Source organism: Taeniopygia guttata, chromosome 1A, assembly GCF_048771995.1.
Source record: "Taeniopygia guttata chromosome 1A, bTaeGut7.mat, whole genome shotgun sequence".
NCBI lineage: Eukaryota > Metazoa > Chordata > Aves > Passeriformes > Estrildidae > Taeniopygia > Taeniopygia guttata.
In genome coordinates this window covers 41,461,523-41,481,323 of record NC_133025.1, presented here as the reverse complement: position 1 = coordinate 41,481,323, position 19,801 = coordinate 41,461,523, and the positions used below count along the sequence as shown (strand labels likewise).

The 19,801-nt window shown below is 36.3% G+C and overlaps 1 protein-coding gene across 2 annotated transcripts in view; it reads left to right on the top strand.

Annotated features, from left to right (window-relative positions):
* KITLG (KIT ligand) overlaps nt 1-18,634 on the top strand; it is a 56,288-nt gene extending 37,654 nt beyond the window's left edge. The window contains exons 4-10 of one of the 2 annotated variants that reach the window (XM_030260992.4): nt 1,514-1,693; nt 3,537-3,699; nt 4,544-4,639; nt 11,115-11,224; nt 11,752-11,828; nt 13,284-13,367; nt 14,580-18,634. In XM_030260992.4, the coding sequence (XP_030116852.1) occupies nt 1,514-1,693; nt 3,537-3,699; nt 4,544-4,639; nt 11,115-11,224; nt 11,752-11,828; nt 13,284-13,323 (666 nt within the window). In that variant the 3' untranslated portion in view covers nt 13,324-13,367; nt 14,580-18,634. The remainder of the gene's footprint in view (nt 1-1,513; nt 1,694-3,536; nt 3,700-4,543; nt 4,640-11,114; nt 11,225-11,751; nt 11,829-13,283; nt 13,368-14,579) is intronic. The other variant, XM_032746048.3, reaches the window with a different exon arrangement.
* The last annotated feature ends 1,167 nt before the right edge of the window (nt 18,635-19,801 follow it).

Here is a 19,801-nt window from a genome sequence, read left to right as displayed (position 1 = left end):
CTTTTGCCTCCCTCTTCACCTTATTGTCCTCGAAGGAAAAAGGGAAGGCAGACTCAAGCCAAATGCTATCCATTTTACTTTCTGTTTCTTTCTTTTTCAAGTCATTGTTGAGGTAATTGCAAAAGGTTGCGTCACTGACTTGCCACAGGTTATCATTGTGTGAGAGAGTTGTACACAGAAGTGGAAATTCAGGTGGAGCTGAGCAATGTATTTACATTTGGTTCTCTAAGCCTGGAAGCCTAATAGTCTGATTAGTCTTCAGAAATGTGAAGTGTATTTTTTCTTGTCAGAAACATTTACACGTCAAAGCAGAACAACACCTGTGGATTTATTTTTTTTTTAAGAATCTGTATGCATGTTTATTGAAGAAATTGAATAAATGAGATTAAGCCTAGAAGTGTGTACATTGCCAAACATTTGCTGTGTGTTGCAGAAGGTGGATTCAGTGAGTGCTGCCTATCCACTGGGCAAAAGTTGGAAACTGGCTTAGTGATACTGAGAGTACTTAGGGTTTGTTGGGCCAAGATCTTTGTATCTGGAAGCCTTTAATGAGACTTTTTCAATATTGGACAAATAATGAAATATATGGAATAAATTCTCGTAACATTTGTGATTAAAATTTTAGCTTTTATTGGGAAGGTATTTAGAGGTACAAATTGCAGTTCTGACTAGTGCATTACCTGTTATTTTTGCTGATCATGCCATGTTAGGGATTTTCCTGGGCTGGGTGAATTTTTTCTATTTGACTACTGTTATATATGTTATATATATCTAAGTAAAAGAAGTCAATGACTTCCTCTAAGACAGCAAGATGAATTACCAGGTTTCAGTCATGTGAACAGCTGTACAAACTTTGCAAACTAATTGCATAGGTGTTAGTGTATACAGTGACAGGCTGTGTAGAACACTTTTGTTATCAAAGACTCAGGAAGAAGAAAGGCTTTTAGATCTAGAAACTGTTCCCAGTAATGGCATTTAGTCAAAAAACTGAAGAGAAAAAATTAACTCAGCTAACTAGTTTAAAGGTGGAAAAAAGCACACAGGGATTTCATGCAAAATTTTTATGTAAACCCTCCTGAAAAGAAATTTAAATCAATGATCTTTGGGGTTAACTGAGTCATGTAAGGTAACAACAATAAATGAAAACTTTAAGGCTGTAGGAATTGAAAAGAATACAAATAGGTTAATGAAAGCATGGACTAAGGTTCATAGTAACATGTTCCAAGGCTCAAATGCTCAACACAATGAAACTTGGCATTCATTGAGAATTTAATGAAGGGATGGCATTTAACAGACAACCATAGATATGTCAGTATCAGTGAGAATAGAAATATTACCAAAAGGACTGAAGAGAAAATAGGTCACATTAAAGAAGCATTGTAATTTATACTTTTCAGATAGTTTAAATTGGAAAGAACAGTCTAATTTACTTTTGCACATTGAGATGTTTAACCAGTCTTTACAAATGTCTGATATTTAATTTGCATCTCTTTCTGTTTTTATCCCCTGACAGCCTAGTCACTGTTGGTTGCATTTGATGGTGCCTGAATTTTCAAGGAGTCTACATAATCTTCTCCAGAAATTTTCAGATATTCCAGATATGTCAGATGTTTTAAGCAACTATTCAATCATCAATAATCTCACAAGAATAATTAATGATCTTATGGCATGCCTTGCTTTTGATAAAAACAAGGTAATTTTATACAGAGTTTCAGATTTTGTACTGGATACTTATTTTTTACTTTCTGTTGCACAATATTCAGTAATTGTTTAGGAATTTCCAAGACTTTATTAGATTTGTTTTCATTTCTATTCCTGTGCATCTGAAATCCTACTTTGTTTAGAAATGCACTGAGTGCACTGTGCTAACATTGGTTAATTTTTATCTCCTGTTTCAAAGAAAAATGGCTTAGAAGGAATTACAGTATACACAATGACCTGTATGCAGTTATTTAATGTCAAGATAATTAATCCATTCTAATCTTTTTGAAACTAGCAGAAATCTTCCTTGTGTATCCAGCTTAAATTATATATTTTGCTAATGATCTTAATGTAAATTTAAAGATGATTTGGTTAAAGTTATTAATATACTCTTAGTATATATCACAGTGTGCAAAGCGCTGAAAGCTTCTCCATGGTTTAATTAACTTTTTTATACAAAGGCACAACAAAGACCAGAGGATATTGGTCCATTTCTATGTGTTTCTGGATTTTGACAGCAGCTGGAAAGATTCTTGCTCAAGAGATGTCTGCTTATCTGTGCAGGCAGGGAAGAGGGAAGAAATTAATTTCTAGTCTGTTATCCAGATCTGACCAGACTATCAGTAATTAAAAATAAGTTTTGTAGTTGAAGGTTTTGTCCCACTGAATAAAATGGGTAAAATCCATCATCTCCTTTAGAGCAAGTATTTTGTCTTCCATATCCAGTTATTTTTATCAGCTAAGTCTTTAGTTTTTGTAATTGCAGCTTTTCAGCACCCAGAATGAATCAAATAAGTAAAACACTCAGGTGCCTTTAGAGTGGAATAACCTTGTAAGCTTGACGTGTATTTGCATTGCATTGCTGTGAGTATTTAGATATTCCCTACTTTTCCATTTCAAACTGAATTATCTCCAGTCTTCAGTGTATATATTTTTTTTCTTTTCTATTTTTGTCCTGATGATTCAAAGCACTCAGCTGGGATGTGGTTGGGGAAGAGGAATTTTATTTTTTAGAAAAGAAAAGTAAATATCCTGTAATTCAGCAAAACAGCTAGCTATTGATTTTCTTAGACAATGATGATCTTAAGTCTAGTACTTCCAGCATCAAACATAAAATAACTTTGGAGCCAAAACCAGGAGGTTTCCTTAGGACATACTTAGACCACGTTCTTACCACTGTCCTCCTTCTTAAGAGTACAGAGTAACCCCAGGCCAAACTTGACTTGCTGACATAAAAAAAAAAAAAAAAAAAAGAAGGAAAAAACCCGTCAATCGTCACCATGGATCTCAATCATGTTTAGTCTGGCATAACAAACTTGTCTGTTAGACCTCAGAGTGACTGGGCTTCCTTGTTTATAGTTGCTCTTATTTTTAGGTATGTTACCAGGGATCTCAGCCTGTTTCTGAGCAGTGGTGTACCCCAGCTATTGTATTCTGCTCCCCAATGATCCAATGATCGTCGTGTTTTTGTGTTCAGATTAAAAGACTCATGTGAAACTTTGCAAAGTAATGTGAAACCAAGGGGTTTTTTTAATTGAGGGGAATTTTAAGAAGTCTCTTGGTTTTCAGTATAGGATGGGAGACTGTCTTTCATTCCTTAGCAATTTTGCAACACTGTATTAATAATTCATTTCTATTTGCAAAGCTAATTTGAAATCCTCAGATCAGAAGGTTTCTTTGTTTTATTAAGATTGTATACAGCTAATCTAGTTGTCTGCAGGTTAAAAATATAAATGATTTTGTATAATCTTAGGGAATTTTTATTATTTGTTGAGGTGTTGAAATGAGCATCTCCCTTGACCTTTTTTCAAGCTGAAGTCTATATTTTACTCTAGGATTTTGTGAAAGAAAATGGTCACCTTTATGAAGAGGGTCACTTCATTCCTGAGGATTTTTTTAGGCACTTTAATAGTACCATTGAGGTCTACAAAGAGTCTGCAGACAGATTGGATAAGAATGACTGCATTCTGCCTTCAACAGTAGGAACTCCGGAGAATGGTAAGAAGGGTCTCCTTTTGGGGAGCAGAATTTAGGCAGATATAAATGTGTGATTTTCCTTAGATTTCAGAGATGCTAAAGATCTGATACCATGTCTCCATGTCACCTTTTTACTGCAAATAAAGTAGCTACTGACACTGAAGGTTTTGTTTCTGTTCAAAGTCAAATTCTAGTGCCATCACTCCTAGATACAAAATTTCTCAGTATAACCACAATAACCTCACATTATGCTGCTCTGTTTCTATTCATCCAAAATATATCCTGAATTGTCTTTTTTACATTGTTCTTCCTATCTTCTCTTAATGCTCTATTTAGTTTTATAAGGTGGTAAAAGTGCCTAAGATTGCACAGCTGAAAGGAGAAGTTAGGATAAGCTGTAATTCACAGCAGCCTTAAGTCACCTTCAATTTCATGCTACTTTTCCTGAACAGAGAAATTTTTATTTCATGTAAACATTTTAACAAGCTCAGGTCAAGCTCCTGCAGCTCTTTCTTATCCTTCCTTTTACTCTCTCTAGTGACAGATATTAGCCTTTTAATTAGGGCAATGTGTCAGTTGTACAGTTACATCAGTAGTAACTAGAAGCAGATCAGTACCATAACCTAAGAACTTGTAAGCAGTAACTGCTTTTCCAGATTAGCTATTCAGCAGCAGCTCAGCATGTAGAGACTTCTGCCTCTTAATAAAACTGCCTTTTTTGGCTTAATCCACTTTATGAAAGTCCTACATCCAGCTTTTGAAACAGCCCTATAGCCACATCCGAGTAGTCCTGTAGCCCATCATCTTTTATAGAGGGAACTGTATTTTAAGTTTCATAATTCTGACACATTCATTTTCTATTTAGATTCCAGAGTCGCTGTCACAAAAACATTTTTGTTTCCTCCTGTTGCTGCCAGCTCTCTTAGGAATGACAGCATTGGCAGTAGCACTAGCAGTAACAGTAAGTACAAGTGATTGAATATACGTCTCCATTTTGTTCTGATAGCTGGTTGTGAGAGCTCAGAGGAAAAGAATGTCATTAATTGTGCAAATTAATGGGAAGTTACATGTTCCTGATGGTGTACCATGTGTTTCTCAGCTGTCGTACTGAAATGCAATGAACTTATCTAATCAAAATATAGAGTTGCTATCAAGTTACAATTATGTGACAGCAATCTAAAACTTGGAGAGGGCAGGTCTCTTCGTTTTGGCTGTCATGAGGTCTCACTAGTCATATGGCCTCAGAAAATTTGGCCAGACACTTCATTTTAACTCTCAGAAAAGGAAATTGCTCTAAGTGAGCAGAATAGCTATCCTAAATCGGATGAGGGTACTCACGTGAACAAAAAGGATACCTGTACATTGCATTTTGAGAGTACTGTCAATCCCATCCAAGCTTTACACCAGCCCATGATTGTTTTGTGTAGTTGCAGGAGGGCCACCTCCACAGTCAGCATGCTTTTGCTTGGGGTCAGTGACAAAGTCACTACCTTTTTGGCAGGCTGTAATCTTCTCTCTGGAATACTCATGTCCATCTTTCTTATCTGTCTTGGTCACTGTATTACATGACAGCTCCCTGATAAGAGTCCAGAATGGTTGCTGTAAGAACCTCAACATTACCTGTCACGAGGTCAGAAAGGATAGAGAATTGAGGTGAAAGGTAACAGTGAAGTTTCAGGGACTTTTAGTGACATCATGTACAACAAGGTGAACACTATCTGGAGCTTCCCACGTGGACAAGAGGGGAATTTCCTCAGAGGTTCCTGAAATGGCGATCAAAGTTTAACCTTGTTGTTTCCTTGTTCTCGTTTCCCAGACATGTCAAGATGACAATGTGTATATCTAGTTCTCTTTGCAATTTCTATTTCCCCTTTTCACTTCACAAACATCTATGTTATCTGAAAGTGTGATGATGGAGTATGTGATTGGTAGTCCCTGTGCTTAAGGAAACACCTGCGGAGGGGCAGCCTGATGTAGTTTAGTGGGCACAATGGTAGCTTCTGATGGTGACACAGTTGCTACTAGGCCTGAGTTTTTCCTCATGCTCCTTCTCTTTGGAATGTAATCTAGTTACCCTCTGGGCTTTTAGCACCATGCATGCTACCTTGCAGTTGGCTCACAGCTGCTATCAGATTTGAAGCCCTTCTTGATTGCTTTCTAATTAAGAGTAGGTCTTAAGTCATCATAGCCCAGAACCCTCAGAGTAGAAGGAATTAAAAAAAAAGCCTCCACTCCTAGCTGCCAGCCTGAGTCTTTGGTAAAGAGAAGACTCACTGCCATAGATTCCTTGCCAGGAGGTCAAGAGCTGTCTGCAAATAACCTGATGAGCCCAGGGCCAACTCTAAGGCACTAGGAAGGGGTTAAAGAATTCATACCTGTCTCTGTCTCAGGTCTGAACATGTAATAATTTTTGCTGCTATTGCTAGAGGAAAAATATTCAGCCACAGCCTGAAGCAATGGGAATGGATCAAGAAGCCAAAAGACAGACAGATTACAGAAGCAGTTCAGATGAAAGGAGTTTGACTCAGTACAGTAACAAGAGGGGTGCCGGGCAGTGCAGTGGAGTGTGGCACCTGCATCTGTACTGTGGAGGAGAGTGCAGAAGTAGGATTCTTAATCTTTTTTATAATTTGAACTGATAATCAAGTAGGAAAAAAGCCTAATTAAAATAATGCAGTAAATTGCTTGGCTACCATATGCTGTACAGGTGTTTTTTAACTGATTATCATTCTCTTAAGCAATTTATTGGAAAATTGGATATCCATTAACAGCCTTATGTAGAAATTACATGAGGACTGCATGTCTGGCTGGGTCTGGGGACAGTTTGAACTCATAAGCAGATTAAATTACATTAATTTGGATGCTGACTGGTTACACTGCAGTTATTCATTTGCAGGTTTTTTGTAGGGAGGTAGCTGTAGAATCTTTATTGGCTTCACTGTTTTTTCCCCTGAAGTAGCCTTTAGTGCCAATGTAGTTTTGTCTTTATTGCTAAGGAAATTTTTGCTTTAGTTAATCCTTACCTTCTTGGAATGAACAACAGTGAATAAGCTTTAGTACTTCCCCTGTGAAGACTCTGCGGCATAGCATTCCCCTGGCTTCAGTACCGTTCTCAGAAAAACACCACTAAATTCAAATTTCAAAAAGGAAAACATTGAGAAGAGGGGAAACCTGAAAAAAGGCATCTTCAGACACAAACTACAGTAATTTTTTTGAAATTACTCCTTTAATTTTAAGCAGTTTTAAGCTGAGTTATTTTTCAGTTTAATAATTTTTAGAGCATTTAGAAGCATTCATTGTTTGCAAAAGAATCCCTCCAGACAAACCTGAAGTGCATCATCCAATAAAATATTTTGTTAAATATCATAGAAATTGTATATAAATTAGCTAAAGTAGGGATTTTTAGTTTTGCTACTTTTGTTGAGTCATATTTCAGGACTCCATTGTTCTTACACAACAACAAAATTTAACTATGATAATAGAGTAGAATCTTAACTAAATACACACAAAAAATCTTAGCCCAGCTAAATTAAAAATAGAACAATTATGCTATTCTAATTGTTTTTTGAATGGTAATAGTGCTTTATTCATTCTTGTATATTGAGTGTAGACTTGTAACATGTTTCCGCTTCATCTTTTCACAAAAAGAGAAAGATATTTTCTTATTTCTCATAAAATTCTCAAAAGACCACCGGTACCATCTCAAATTTATTTAGACTGCTTTGTTTTTTCCTCTTTATGTTATCTGAATGTAATCCACTGAAGTTCCAATTAGGTATTAAAGTTTCAGTCTTGCTCACTATTCTCTGCATGACACATTTTCTAGAGAATGTAGATGAGATGGTTGCTACGTAAAGAAGAAGATTCAGGATAAGAAGTCTTGAGTCTAATCTTTTCTTTTAGTGGTTGAAGCCATGAGATGAATTTCATGTTGTTCTGATCAAAGCTTGAACTTACTAGCTGTGACTAAAACTTCTCCTTCAATTGAATGCCATAACATTCTTTATAATTTCATGAAGAGTTCAGTGGTGCCTCCTTCCATTTTTGTTCGTAATTTTCTCACAATAATTTAGCCCTATTATTTAGTACTGAGTAGCTCAAAGAATATGTAAACACAGAGATCTCTGTAACTGTTTTTATGAAGAAGGTCTCCTTTTTTAATTAAGGAAAACATACCATAGTTTAATTCAGTAATTGCACAATAATTTTAAAATGTTCAGCCATGGCTGAATTGCAATTGGTGCTGCCTTCTGTGCCTTTGTTCCTTTGTTCTAACTTAATAGTTAATGGAAAACTCTAATGAACAGGTGAGAGCTGCTCTGCATTTTTACAGATAAGATCTTGTTGTAATTGTGTTGGAACTGAGCAGTGGTAAACTGGAAATTCCTTTGAGACATATATGAAAAAAAAAAAAAAAGAAGTCAGTGCTTTCAATCATAATCACACATGGCTTAAGGTAGGAAGTGGCTCAATATCTTCATTGTGTAGCTGAGTGGTTTTTCATGTAAATATATTTTGTTTACAGCTTAACATCCCAATGCCCATGAAGGCTATACATAAATCAGCATCAAATGAGCTCACTTCCTTAGGGAATCTTCCACAAGATGCAGAGTGAGAACTCTGAGAGATGCTAGCCTGCATCTACTCCCCTTTTTCACTCCACTGGATAGAGTCAGCACTTCCTCAGTTCCTCTGGCATTGCCCAAAGAGTTCATACATTTACTGGTAGACCTGGTTCCTGCTATTCCTTCTCCTGCTCTGCCTTTACAACTGATGGGAATCAGAATCTTTCTGTGTAGAGCTCCAAAGTTTCTAACAGAGGAAAAGGTCCCTGTAGCCATCTTTCTTTCCTTCTCTCCCTTTTCTTCATTAAGACAAGTCCCTGGGAGCTTCTCCAGACTGAAAATTCTTCAGCCTGTTCTGTTTTAAATTTTCATATTAATAAAAGGCACATGAAGAGGCCTGCCATGACTCATTTCATTCTCCCCAGATCTTTCAAGAGAATTTTTTCTGGATTTGAAAGTGAAATTAAATAATCTGGTTTTGCTTGCTTTTTAAGGTAATTATGAATTACTTAACTTTCAAATTAATTCATACACTGTCAGGTTGCAAAAAAGAAAATCTGTTGTGATTTTTAAAAGGTAGGCTAAGGAGAGTGTCACAATGGGGCTGCATTTAGGCTCGATCCCTGTATTGCATGTCCATACATGGAAAGATAATTATAAATTCCTTTCAGTTTTCCGAGATGATTAAGAAATCATCTGCATTGGAGATAACTTTTCAGAAATCAGATTTTTCCAGTTTTAGATACCTCATTGTAAAGGGGTCTTTTCTGTTGTCTTAAATTGAATTAAGTTTGTGGAAAATACTGTTAAAAACAAAGGTACAAAATTGTCACTGATTATCCTGCATGCAGAACATTTCTCTAGCAGTTCTTGTAAAAAACAGCATGCTTGCCATGACATGCTGCCCAGCACTGTGGGTAGGCAGAGAGTTTTTGAGGTTATACACTCTACCATAACATGTTATCAAACACATTATGCTCTACGTGACCTGAAGAGCCTTTCCTTTAAATTTTATTTCACTTTTTAATTTTTTTCTGAATTTTGTGGGGTGGAATCCAGAAAACATAGCCATCTCCATATGATTTACATAATTTAGCTATAAAACTCAGCAGTCTCTCACTGAGAAGAATGGCATCAGGCAAATAAGGATTGCTTTTTACTTGCTTAGAGCACAAGAACAATATCAGGATTTTCTTCTGAGAATACAGTTTAGATAATTGACAACAGGAGAACATTTCTAGAGTTGTTCAGGCTGGCTCTACGCACTTGATTTTGCCCAGTTTTCTTGCAGATCAATTCTGCAAGCAAACATCCTCTGTGCCTAATCTGAGACAGAAAGTTAGAACAGTTAATGTCTTTGCTTGGCTTTAATGTCTGAGCAGAGTGAGGCAGACTAATCAATAGCCTCTCTTTTCCAGATGATGTTCACCTCTGTAGAACTTTGTCCGCTTTCTTTCCCTTCTGTAGACAGATTTCTTTCATGGTAAGCTGGCATCAGTTCTGCTTGACTGATGTTTCCTTTTAGTGTGCCAAATCTACCAGATATAAGTGAAACTCAAGTCCCTACAGTCAGAACCTAGACTTTGTAAACAGTGTATGAGACACAGAGATATATATAGTATATGAATATATAAGACACAGACTTCATGTTGTCTTGTTATTTCTATCTACGTTGAGCCTAGAAAACACAGCTGAATTTCAGAGATAAAAAGAATATTTGTCTAAAACTTGAAAAATGTCAACAAGAAAATCTGAGAGTTGAAAATGAATTGCTAGTTAATTAAAAGAGCACTTCTTTCTAAACTAACGTATTTTCTTGGAGGCTGCTTAATAATGTACTAAACACATGTTGTTTGACCCAGAATATCATACTGTATGTGCTTAGACATTTGCTGTTTGCATGACTCATGCAAATTTTGAGTGCTCTCCGTTCATTTTCATTTCTATGTATCCAATCACCTACACTTATCCAGTGCTTACAGTTTGATTATTTTCCTGTAATCTCTCAATACACCCACCATTTGAGCTGCAGACTCCGTTTGAAATGAGCCAAACATTCGGTGGACAACATCTAAAATATCAATCTGCTGAGGTTCACTTTGCATTTTAGGAGGGTGCCCAGGTGACTGTTGGACTTTCCACATCCTGCTCCTGATGAAATAACTGAAGGGACGAATTTTAGTCTCAGCATGCATGCAGCTCCCAATGAGGGGAATGGAATTGTTTGTATACATAAAAGATCAGGATTAGTACTCTTCTATACAAAATGTTAAAAGCTATCAAGAAATAGTTATAACCAAATGACACAGAGTTAAATCTCAAGGTACAAGGGTGTGATTGTGCAGAAGTCAGTGGTACCTTTCCAGGAAACTTTAGAAATGATCAGGCTTATTCTGTTCAATTAACTTCCCCTGAGAGCCCTTGTGTTGGTTATTGATTAGTGGAAAGGCAAAGTGCCTGCAGTCAGTGGAAGCTGTCTGATGGAAACAATGCAAATGCACGAATTGACATATATTCTTTTCTAAATAATTGCTTTGTGTTTCAAAGTAAGACCTACAAAAATTAAGAAATCCAAAACTTTGAGGTGTGAGAGAGAGAGAATTTTCTACAAATGGCAAAAAGAGAATTGGTGTTGGTACTTTTCAATACGGTTGTTTCAGAAGTGGCTGGAGCATCCTTGTGGTCAAAAATTTCATGTAAGATTTTGTATGAAGTGCATCTCATGTACATTGCACTTTGAAGTATCTGTTCTGCTATTTAAGATGCTGTTATGTAGGTGGTGCATGAAAGTGCTTTTGATAATAGTGTTGCCCTGAAGATAGTTTTCTGCTATAAATCTGTCTTTACTAATGAGAGTATCTTTAATTACAGAAGAAGCACTTGGCTTCATTAGCAGCTCCAGCCTGCAAGGGATCAGCATAGCACTGACATCATTGCTGTCTCTCCTTATTGGCTTTATTTTGGGAGCCATATACTGGAAGGTAAGAGATACTACATATAATTGTTTACATAGTGATGCTGCATTTCTTAGCTGTGGGGAGATGGGAAGAGAATCATTCTGTATTTGAAAGCAAAAGATACCTTTTTTGATCTTCACTTAACTGTGACTTGCAGATATAAATCTGAGTGTCAAATTCTTGAATTCTACCATCAAAGTGCAAATCCTGTTTTATCAGCATGATCATTCTCTAACTGGAAACAAAAATTGTGTGACTCACCCAATTTTCCATTTCTTCTATAGCATATTGAGAAAGGATTTTTTTTTTGCTTTTGGCCCCTATGCCCCTGCCTACAATACAAAAATTTTAATAGTAAAATTTATATCAGTAGTAGATCTATGTTAGAGGACAAGGTTTGGCCTACATTTTGCAAGATGACTTTGATATTTAACATCAGAGGCAAATTGAACCATACAATTGTTTAGTTACTAAAGAAAGCTTTAGACTATTTATACTTTTAGAATATTTATAGCTTTAGAATATTTATATTTAGTGCATTTTCTTCCTAGAAAATACATCCCAAATCCAGACCAGAAAGTGATGAAACTACACAGTGTCGTGACTATCAGGAGGAAAATGAGATAAGGTATATTGTTTCGCTTAAAATTTGTATTTACAGATGTAATTTTATCTCTGAAAACTACTTACTGTTTAGCTGTGTGACAAACACAAAAAACCCCAAACACAAGGTCTTGATGCAGAGGTAAAATATGTGCTTAGGGTGTGCAATTTAAAGGACTTTCTGGTTTAAACATAGAAATTGATATGGAGGATAGTTCTGCATACAGTATTTTATTATGGGGACATTATTTTGTCTGTCTTTATTCCCATTGTGAGAAAGGATTGCTGAGATCTATAGGAAAACCAACAAAATGAAGTAAATGTTGTTATTTACAGTGTGGTGTAAAGCTAGGTTGAAGTTACAGAAATAAATAGAAAGCAATGTCTTTATGGTTCTGCTCCTAAATACTTTTAAGTACCTTTTACAATAATATTTTTATGTTCTTTCACGTTTTTACATTCTGTAGGGTACTATGTTTTCTGGTTGTTTTTTTGTTTCTGTTTTTTTTTTTTTTTAATATTTGTGGAAAGTTAATGAGAACTCATTCAAATGCTAATTACTTCTTAAGGTCATCCTGAAATTATTCACAGCTCTCTTCCTACTTATACACTGCTTTATCTGATTATCAGCAAATCAAAAATACTTTGCAAATAACAGTTCAAAGTTTTGAACAAGTTCCTTGGACATGGGCAAGAAATTCTGTGAAATCCAGGAAAGGACTTAGGGACATTTTAAGCAAGAATAGTCCATGCTAAAGCATTTTCAGAGTTTTGTTTAATTTCATATTTAATGATATTTGGTCAGATTTGAACTATGATATAGGGAAAGATCTGATGCAGGTGGCGGAACGACTTGGCCTGTAGTGTTCTCACACTGTGAAATGCCTGCTGCTGCCCATTGGTGAAGGGACAAATAGGCAAGGTACTAATCTAGCAGTTTGGTCACAGGAGCTGAAATTTTCTGTGTTTAGATTTGCTAAAGTAATAAATACTTAAAACAAATTTTCTTCATATACAGTATATAGAATGGAAGGCTGTGTATTCTTTTCACCAAGTATATTAGTTCCTACAAATAACTCATTCTGCACATCATCCTCATAGGTGTTAAAACTGTGAAATGGAACATATATCTTGCTCTTAACTTCACAGAAAATACAAAACATTTTTTATATGAAGAAAAGATGACACAGTTAAATGCAGGAGAGGGCTTTTCCAGGAGCTTGAACCAGATTGCATTCTCTATCAGATGTCTTCATAAATACATGGCACTTGTTTTGGTATACATGGCATAGATGACTATTGCAAATTTCTCCTCCCCGAGAAATTAGGAATATTCATCTATAAGTAGGAAGAACTAATATCAAACAAAAATTATAATTCTTTGGGCTCCCTTCTTTAAATTTTAACTAACTTATAAACCCTTCTATTCTATTTTCTTTGAAGGCTATTACTGTAGCAATAAAGTACCTTTTTTTTTCAGTATGTTGCAGCAAAAAGAAAAGGAACATCTACAAGTGTAGCTGTTGCTTTTTCTCTCTCAACACTGTTACTGTTTCATGTACTGGTAAGTTGGTTATGGTAAGAGTTTTACTACAGACTTAACTACTTTCAGCTGCTTCAATATGAAGTGATTCAGAGTCCATTTTCAGGAAGAAAAGAAATATTGCTATCAATAGGTTTCATTTAGCATTTAGTAAGTATATAAGATCTTTAGCGGCTAATTTAATTAATCCTGTATCATTAATGTAGACCTTTGATTTTGATTTTTAACTTGAGTACTTCAAAATGAGATTTACAAGAATTTCAGAAAAAAGGACAGCTACTGCTTCTCTTTTTTGGTGTTAGAGTTGATACAGAGAAGCCTTCAGCTGTTACACTACAGCTGTTTCAAATAAATATGAACTAAAAAATACAATCTGGGAAAATTAGCAGGTGAGTGTAGGAAAACAGGCCAAGTAGAGCTGAGCTTTTTTATAATTGTAGCTTAGTCAGCACATTTCTGTAGTCTCTGTAGCCTTATCAGATACATCAGTCTTGCTTTTGTATCTAAGAGTGGGCAGCAAAGGTGAGTGAGGTTTCTCAGTCCCAGCTGTCCTTTGCAGAGCAGCACCTAATGTAAGAGGCTTCTTACCACAGAAATTGTGCTGTATTTAACCCATGGCATCTGTGTAAGAGTCTGGAAAATCCAGACAGTGCTGAACTCTTCAGTTTTTATCATGAGTGGAGAGGGCGGTGTAAGACCATAACAGACAATCTCAGTTTTGCAGTTCATCCTGTCACAGTTACTCTCAGGTGTTCGGTATGATTCAGTTAGCTACAACGTGAGAGGTTTTTCATTCTCCTTAACTGCTTTGTTCTACCATATGCTCATTGAGAAGCTAAGTTGTCACTGCATTGGACAAGTTGTTCCATTTTTCCAAAGATGTAAACTCAGTTTGGTTTGTCAAGATGACTTCAAAGGAAAGTTTGCTGCCAGAGATTGCCAATACCAAAATGCCCAGTTATGTAAAACATGATAATGGTTCCATTACCTTAGATGACATCAATGGACTTTTGCAAGCAAGTGTGTTCTTGCATCAGGAAAGTACATCTTAGAACATTTCTCCTTCTGAGTAAAGAAATCCCTATGCAAGTGCCATTAAATTGATTTTCAAAATTATAAGAAAAAAATATCTATGTTGTATGTTTGTGAAAAGAACTACTGAAACAAAAGGAAAGGAAGACTACAGAAAGGAAAACTAACCAGCAAAGTCAGAATTTCTGTTTTTCTTTTCAGGCAGGTAACAGTTCCATGTTCGCTTCATAAATGAAGCAGCTTTAAGCACATCCGTATTCCTTCTGGAGTGACAGACTGAGTCTGCATCTGTTGTTGCTGCCCATGACTCCACAGACATGATACAGAAATGAGGACTATTTGTGTTTGTTACTGTGAAACCAACACTGAATTGAACAATGACAAGAAGAGTGTGCACTTAGCAGGACTATATCTTATGTGAATATCTACCTTGTGTGACATTTGAAGTTTTTTTAACTGCATTAATACTTTCAGCTGACTCTGGCAAAGGTATGTCCTGAACAAAAAGGCATCTTTCAAATGCCTCCAACAGTGTGTAATCATTGCAAGTCATAAATACCTTTGCATCCTTAATTTAAATTCTGTGTCCTCTACCTTAAATTGATGTCTTCAGATGAAGGTCTCTGAACTGACAGAAAACGCTGAAATGGATACAGATAACATACTCTTCAATATTGTATATAAAACTTGAAAGCTATGTCATGCCCTGAGCTCTTGTTCTAGACTTAGACTTATAAGGAGCTGTGTTTATGGCTGTCAAAGGCTGTGTGTACAGCAACACGTGGTCTCTATCGGGTGCCAGGTGGCTGGTTGCCCACCCCAGAAAGCCTCAAGAATTCATCAGCGTTTGTGGTCTCTGTTCAGGAGAACCAAATACTGGATGAAGACAAAGTAAACAGGAGGTGAAGGCACCTCATGGAGCTTCGAAGAATTAAATGTAACTGCTGGGTATGTGAACACTGGTGAAATTTCCAGTCATGCTAAGGCAAAATAAAGAGTCTGAATTGCGTTCAAGCATCACAATAAAGAGAAACCCATGAAATGCATTTTAAATTCTGAAGATGCATGCCATTTATACCTTGTCTGTAAATGTATAGCATAGAAAATCTGAAAGATCCTGAGGTGTATTTAGCTTTTACTTACATCAGCTGTAATTAATGTTTGCATTGTGTTTTAAGTGATTAATGAGCTTTAATATCCTGGCATTCTCCACTCTTGAAAGTTAATTCTTTTGAAACAAAAGAGAAAGTCTTTGTTTCCCACCTGTCTTCTGCAACTATTACTGTTACATTATCCATGGAATATGAACACGAATGATGTACAGATGTGCATTTTTAAGTAAATCCTAAAAATACCATGATAAAAGTTACAAATGTAGTTGTGCATCTTTTCATCTTGTCTCTTCCCAGATAATCAGTATGAATTATTTGACTGTATTAGGGGTTGTAATTCAGAAGGGTAAATGGTAAAGGCTCACATGAGGTGACAAATTGTCATCTATCATGATATTGACCAGGTCAGCAAGACTTATAGTTTAAATAACTCGAAAACTTAAAAAAAAAAAATAAAAACCCAAACAAAAAAAAACCCCAAAAAACCCACCAACCCTTTTAAAATTTTGCATAAAGTTGGGGTTCCCCTTAAAATATATAGTTACTAAATTTTTTAAGAATCCTTGTGGAAGTTTTAATCTTCTGATCAATTTTCTGAGAACCATGCATAAAAAGAATATGTCATACATATAATATATATGTATGTGTGTGGGTACATGTGTGTGTGTGTGTGTGTGTGTGTATTGGTAAAACTGTCTTTCAGACTTGTGAAAAGAAAAAAACACTCAGAACCGTAACATACTTGATAATGTGGCATGTAGCTGCACTGCGTGGAATTTTTACCTTACCAAAATAAGGTTGCAATTTCTTATGAATTCACTGATGGAAGGATTTGTTCATGCAGAATTTTTATTAATACTCAGGCCCTTTTTGCATTTTCTGTTTGTCAGAAAAGGGTCTTCAAATTCTACTCAGCTGGTATAAATTAGCATAGTTCCATTAAGGATATTAGAACTTTGTGGTTTGTATTACCTGCGTTACTTCTCTTAGACTAGATCAGAAGAAGCTTAGTGTCAGAAGTAGGCCTTCACGTTTACTCTGAAGATGCTGGCACACTCACCAGTTAATAACCAGGGTTGCTAATCACTTCTAAAAAGCAAGTGCATTCCCCAAACAATGGAATTCCTCATATAAAACTGAGTCTTCTTAGACTCTATGTAGTTTTTTACTCACAAGGCCCTCAGACTTTGAGTTTCAAACTTTTTTAAGAGGTGCCCTAAAAGAAATGTCAGCATGACTTAATCGATGGAAATTTGCACCTTATTGGTAATGCAGAGAATAACTGTGTATTGGTTTTGCCTGAATGGAAAAGTATCCACACTAAATGGAAGCAATTATCCTTACACATTGTACAAAAACCTTAAATACTTCATACAGTGTGCTCTTGAGGCTAGCTTATGCATTTGAGGGTTTGGGTTTTTTTCCTTAGCTTCAGTAAAACAAAAATCTTATATTTGTTAATGTTCTTTGTTGATAGAAAATGTTCATTTTTCTAAATGCATTCTTTCCAGAAAATCAAATACTCAATGACATTTAATTTGGGTCACAGTGGTGTGCTCCAAATTATACTTTGATATTCCAAAGCATGATATTTTAGGCTTCTTAATCTTCAATACTATAGAAAATATCAGTTATGAATTGAAACATAAATAAAAATTGACTATGACAAAATATTCACTTTCCAGGAGCAACATCTAAAAATAACTCATTTTCAAATGATGTCAGACACTTTAAGATCTTCTGTGTAGCAAGGTAAATTTAAAGTTATATGAGAACAAAAAGAAAGCTCATGTATATTTTTGACCTTCACATCACAAACATTGCTCTTTAAATGTGCACAAAAGTCATGACACCTGAAATAGCAGAACTGCTGTTGGACCACATGGTTTTCCCATTCTTTGCTCTCACTTTGATCTGAACACAAGGCAGATCTGATTGGGTCTTTTCAATCCTTTTGCAAACGAGAAGGAGACTTCTGGACACTCAAGGATACACTAGGTAGCAGGGCACTTTGAGGTGGCATAGTGAATTTACTGGAAACTTTCTGTGCCCACTGAGGAGATCTTTACTTTGCATATAGTGAGATTCTGAAAGACTACTGACTTGTGAAACATCTTTGAAATCAATGGAAATAGAGTAATGTACTCTTCAGTTGGAGTTGGGATGGCAGAAATAGACCTTTAATCGCTTCTTAACTTCTAAAGAAGTTTAACTTCTAAGGAGTTATCAGTTTTTCAGTCTTCTTTTTGGGTAGACAGAGCCCATGCATTAACACAGTTGGAAAAGCAACACACTCCCTCTTAGAATAAAACTGGGGAAAAAAGGGATGTTTTATTTTCTGTGTAAAAGTCAACCAAATTTGGCTTTTGGATATCTGTGGTTTGGTGAGAAATGTAACATTTTTAGGTTTCCTTTGAAATAGTTGAATTTTGCATGCAATTACTAGTGGCCTTGTGAGAATAAAAAAGGAGATAGTCTTATACTGAGTAACTGTTCTACTTTAGATGTGTGTTTACTTGAATGAATTCATGGTACTTATTTCATCACGAGGTCATTTTATAAGCATACAAAATGTGCTTTACTATGAAGTATGTGTACAACCTGCACATGTTTTAGATTCTCAACTGCAGCAGCTCTGTTTTCTCTGTTGCTCTATGTAATATGCTGAAACTGTTCAGTACACCAAACAGAATTATTAATTTGAAAATTTAACAGTACACATGAAATACTGATATTTTGAGTTTGATTTATGTTTAAGAATTATCCAACATTTTTCAATTCATTAATCTGATTCAACTGTCTTAAATGCAGATTTACAGTAATGGTGGCATGTTGCTATTTTGTTATCAAATTAATGGAACGTGGAAACTTCAGACTCTTTAGTGATAGAGACACAGACGTTTGCTGGTTGCATTATGGGCAAATTCATTTATTTCAATGTAAATGTCAGCACAGTTTTGCATAGTTACATTCTGACTGAAGGTAATCAACAAAGTTTATAAAATGTGATGTGTATGTACATATGTGTCCTCTTAAAGATAGATGTCTTCCCAGATCCCTTTTTATACCAGTTCAGATTTGGAATTTACATTATATACATATGCTTTATTGTTCTAAATAAAGATATTATGCACTGTCAAATAATTAATATATTGCATTGTGTCAGTCCCAGTTAAGACATTTTTAAGTCCTGTCATCATCTGAAGGAATTCTTTGTCAGAACATATGCTACTTGGTGCGGACTCCTTCACTTGATGCAGATATTTCATGATGATGCACTTCTTTTGCAGGGAGTAGTATTTACCAGGATCTTTCAGTAGAAACCGGAGCTTATCCTGGTAAGGATGGCATCCTTCCTTTAAGTTTTCATCAATTTAATGTGGCTTTTCTGTAGGAAGTCTGGAATAGGATGAGTTTGGGAGGAAAAAACTGAGCTTCTCAGGGAGCTCTGGCACCTCTCCATTCCTGAGAGAGAATGAAAAGATGACAGCTAAAGACGAAGAGGTAAGCCTGCTGAGATTTTCAGCCTGCCTCAGAGAGCATTAATGAGCCTCGGAAGACAGAGGGGACATTGCAGTAGTCAGACACAGAGGGATTTATAAATAAGAATAAGGTAGAGACAGGACTGATAAGGAAGAGTAGAGCAGGGTTAACTGACTGGGATACAGAGGAACAGAATTTGGAGATGCCAGAATTTGGGGTATAGATATGAATGAAAGCTGTGGCTGCTGATCTGGACACAGCCGTAAGTGCAAAGCTGATGGCTTGAAGAAGACCATGAAACAGCCCTCACTGATGGTGTAGTAGGAGTCATGCCCTGAGGGGCAGCACTGGTGGCTCGGGTGGGTCAGCAGTAGGATGGCGCTTGATTCCGCTAAGGCTCCATGAGCACCATGTAGCTGCAGAGTTGGAAACGAGTGTACTTCATGAGCAAGCTGCATTAATGCAACAAAAACTCCAATTTAACCTGGAATTTCAGGAAGGCAGAAGTAACAGTGGGGTACTTAGAAATGAGATGTGAGGGCTCTCAGCTAACAAAACAACTCTTGCTGAAGTCAGGAGCTGGTAACTCATAATCTGGTTCAATGTCCAGGTGGAGATTTGTGGTGAGGGGTGTCCTTCAAAGGTCTGTATTGAGAAGGGTAGTGTTTAATACCTTCATCAATGCCACAGCCAGTGGGACCAAGTGCTCCCTCACCATGTTTACAGACAACACCAAAATGTGTGGTCCCAAATGTACCTCAAGCTGCATAAATGGGAAGCATGGCCAGCAGGTTAAAGGAAGTGACTCTGGCCCTCTGGCCCTCCATT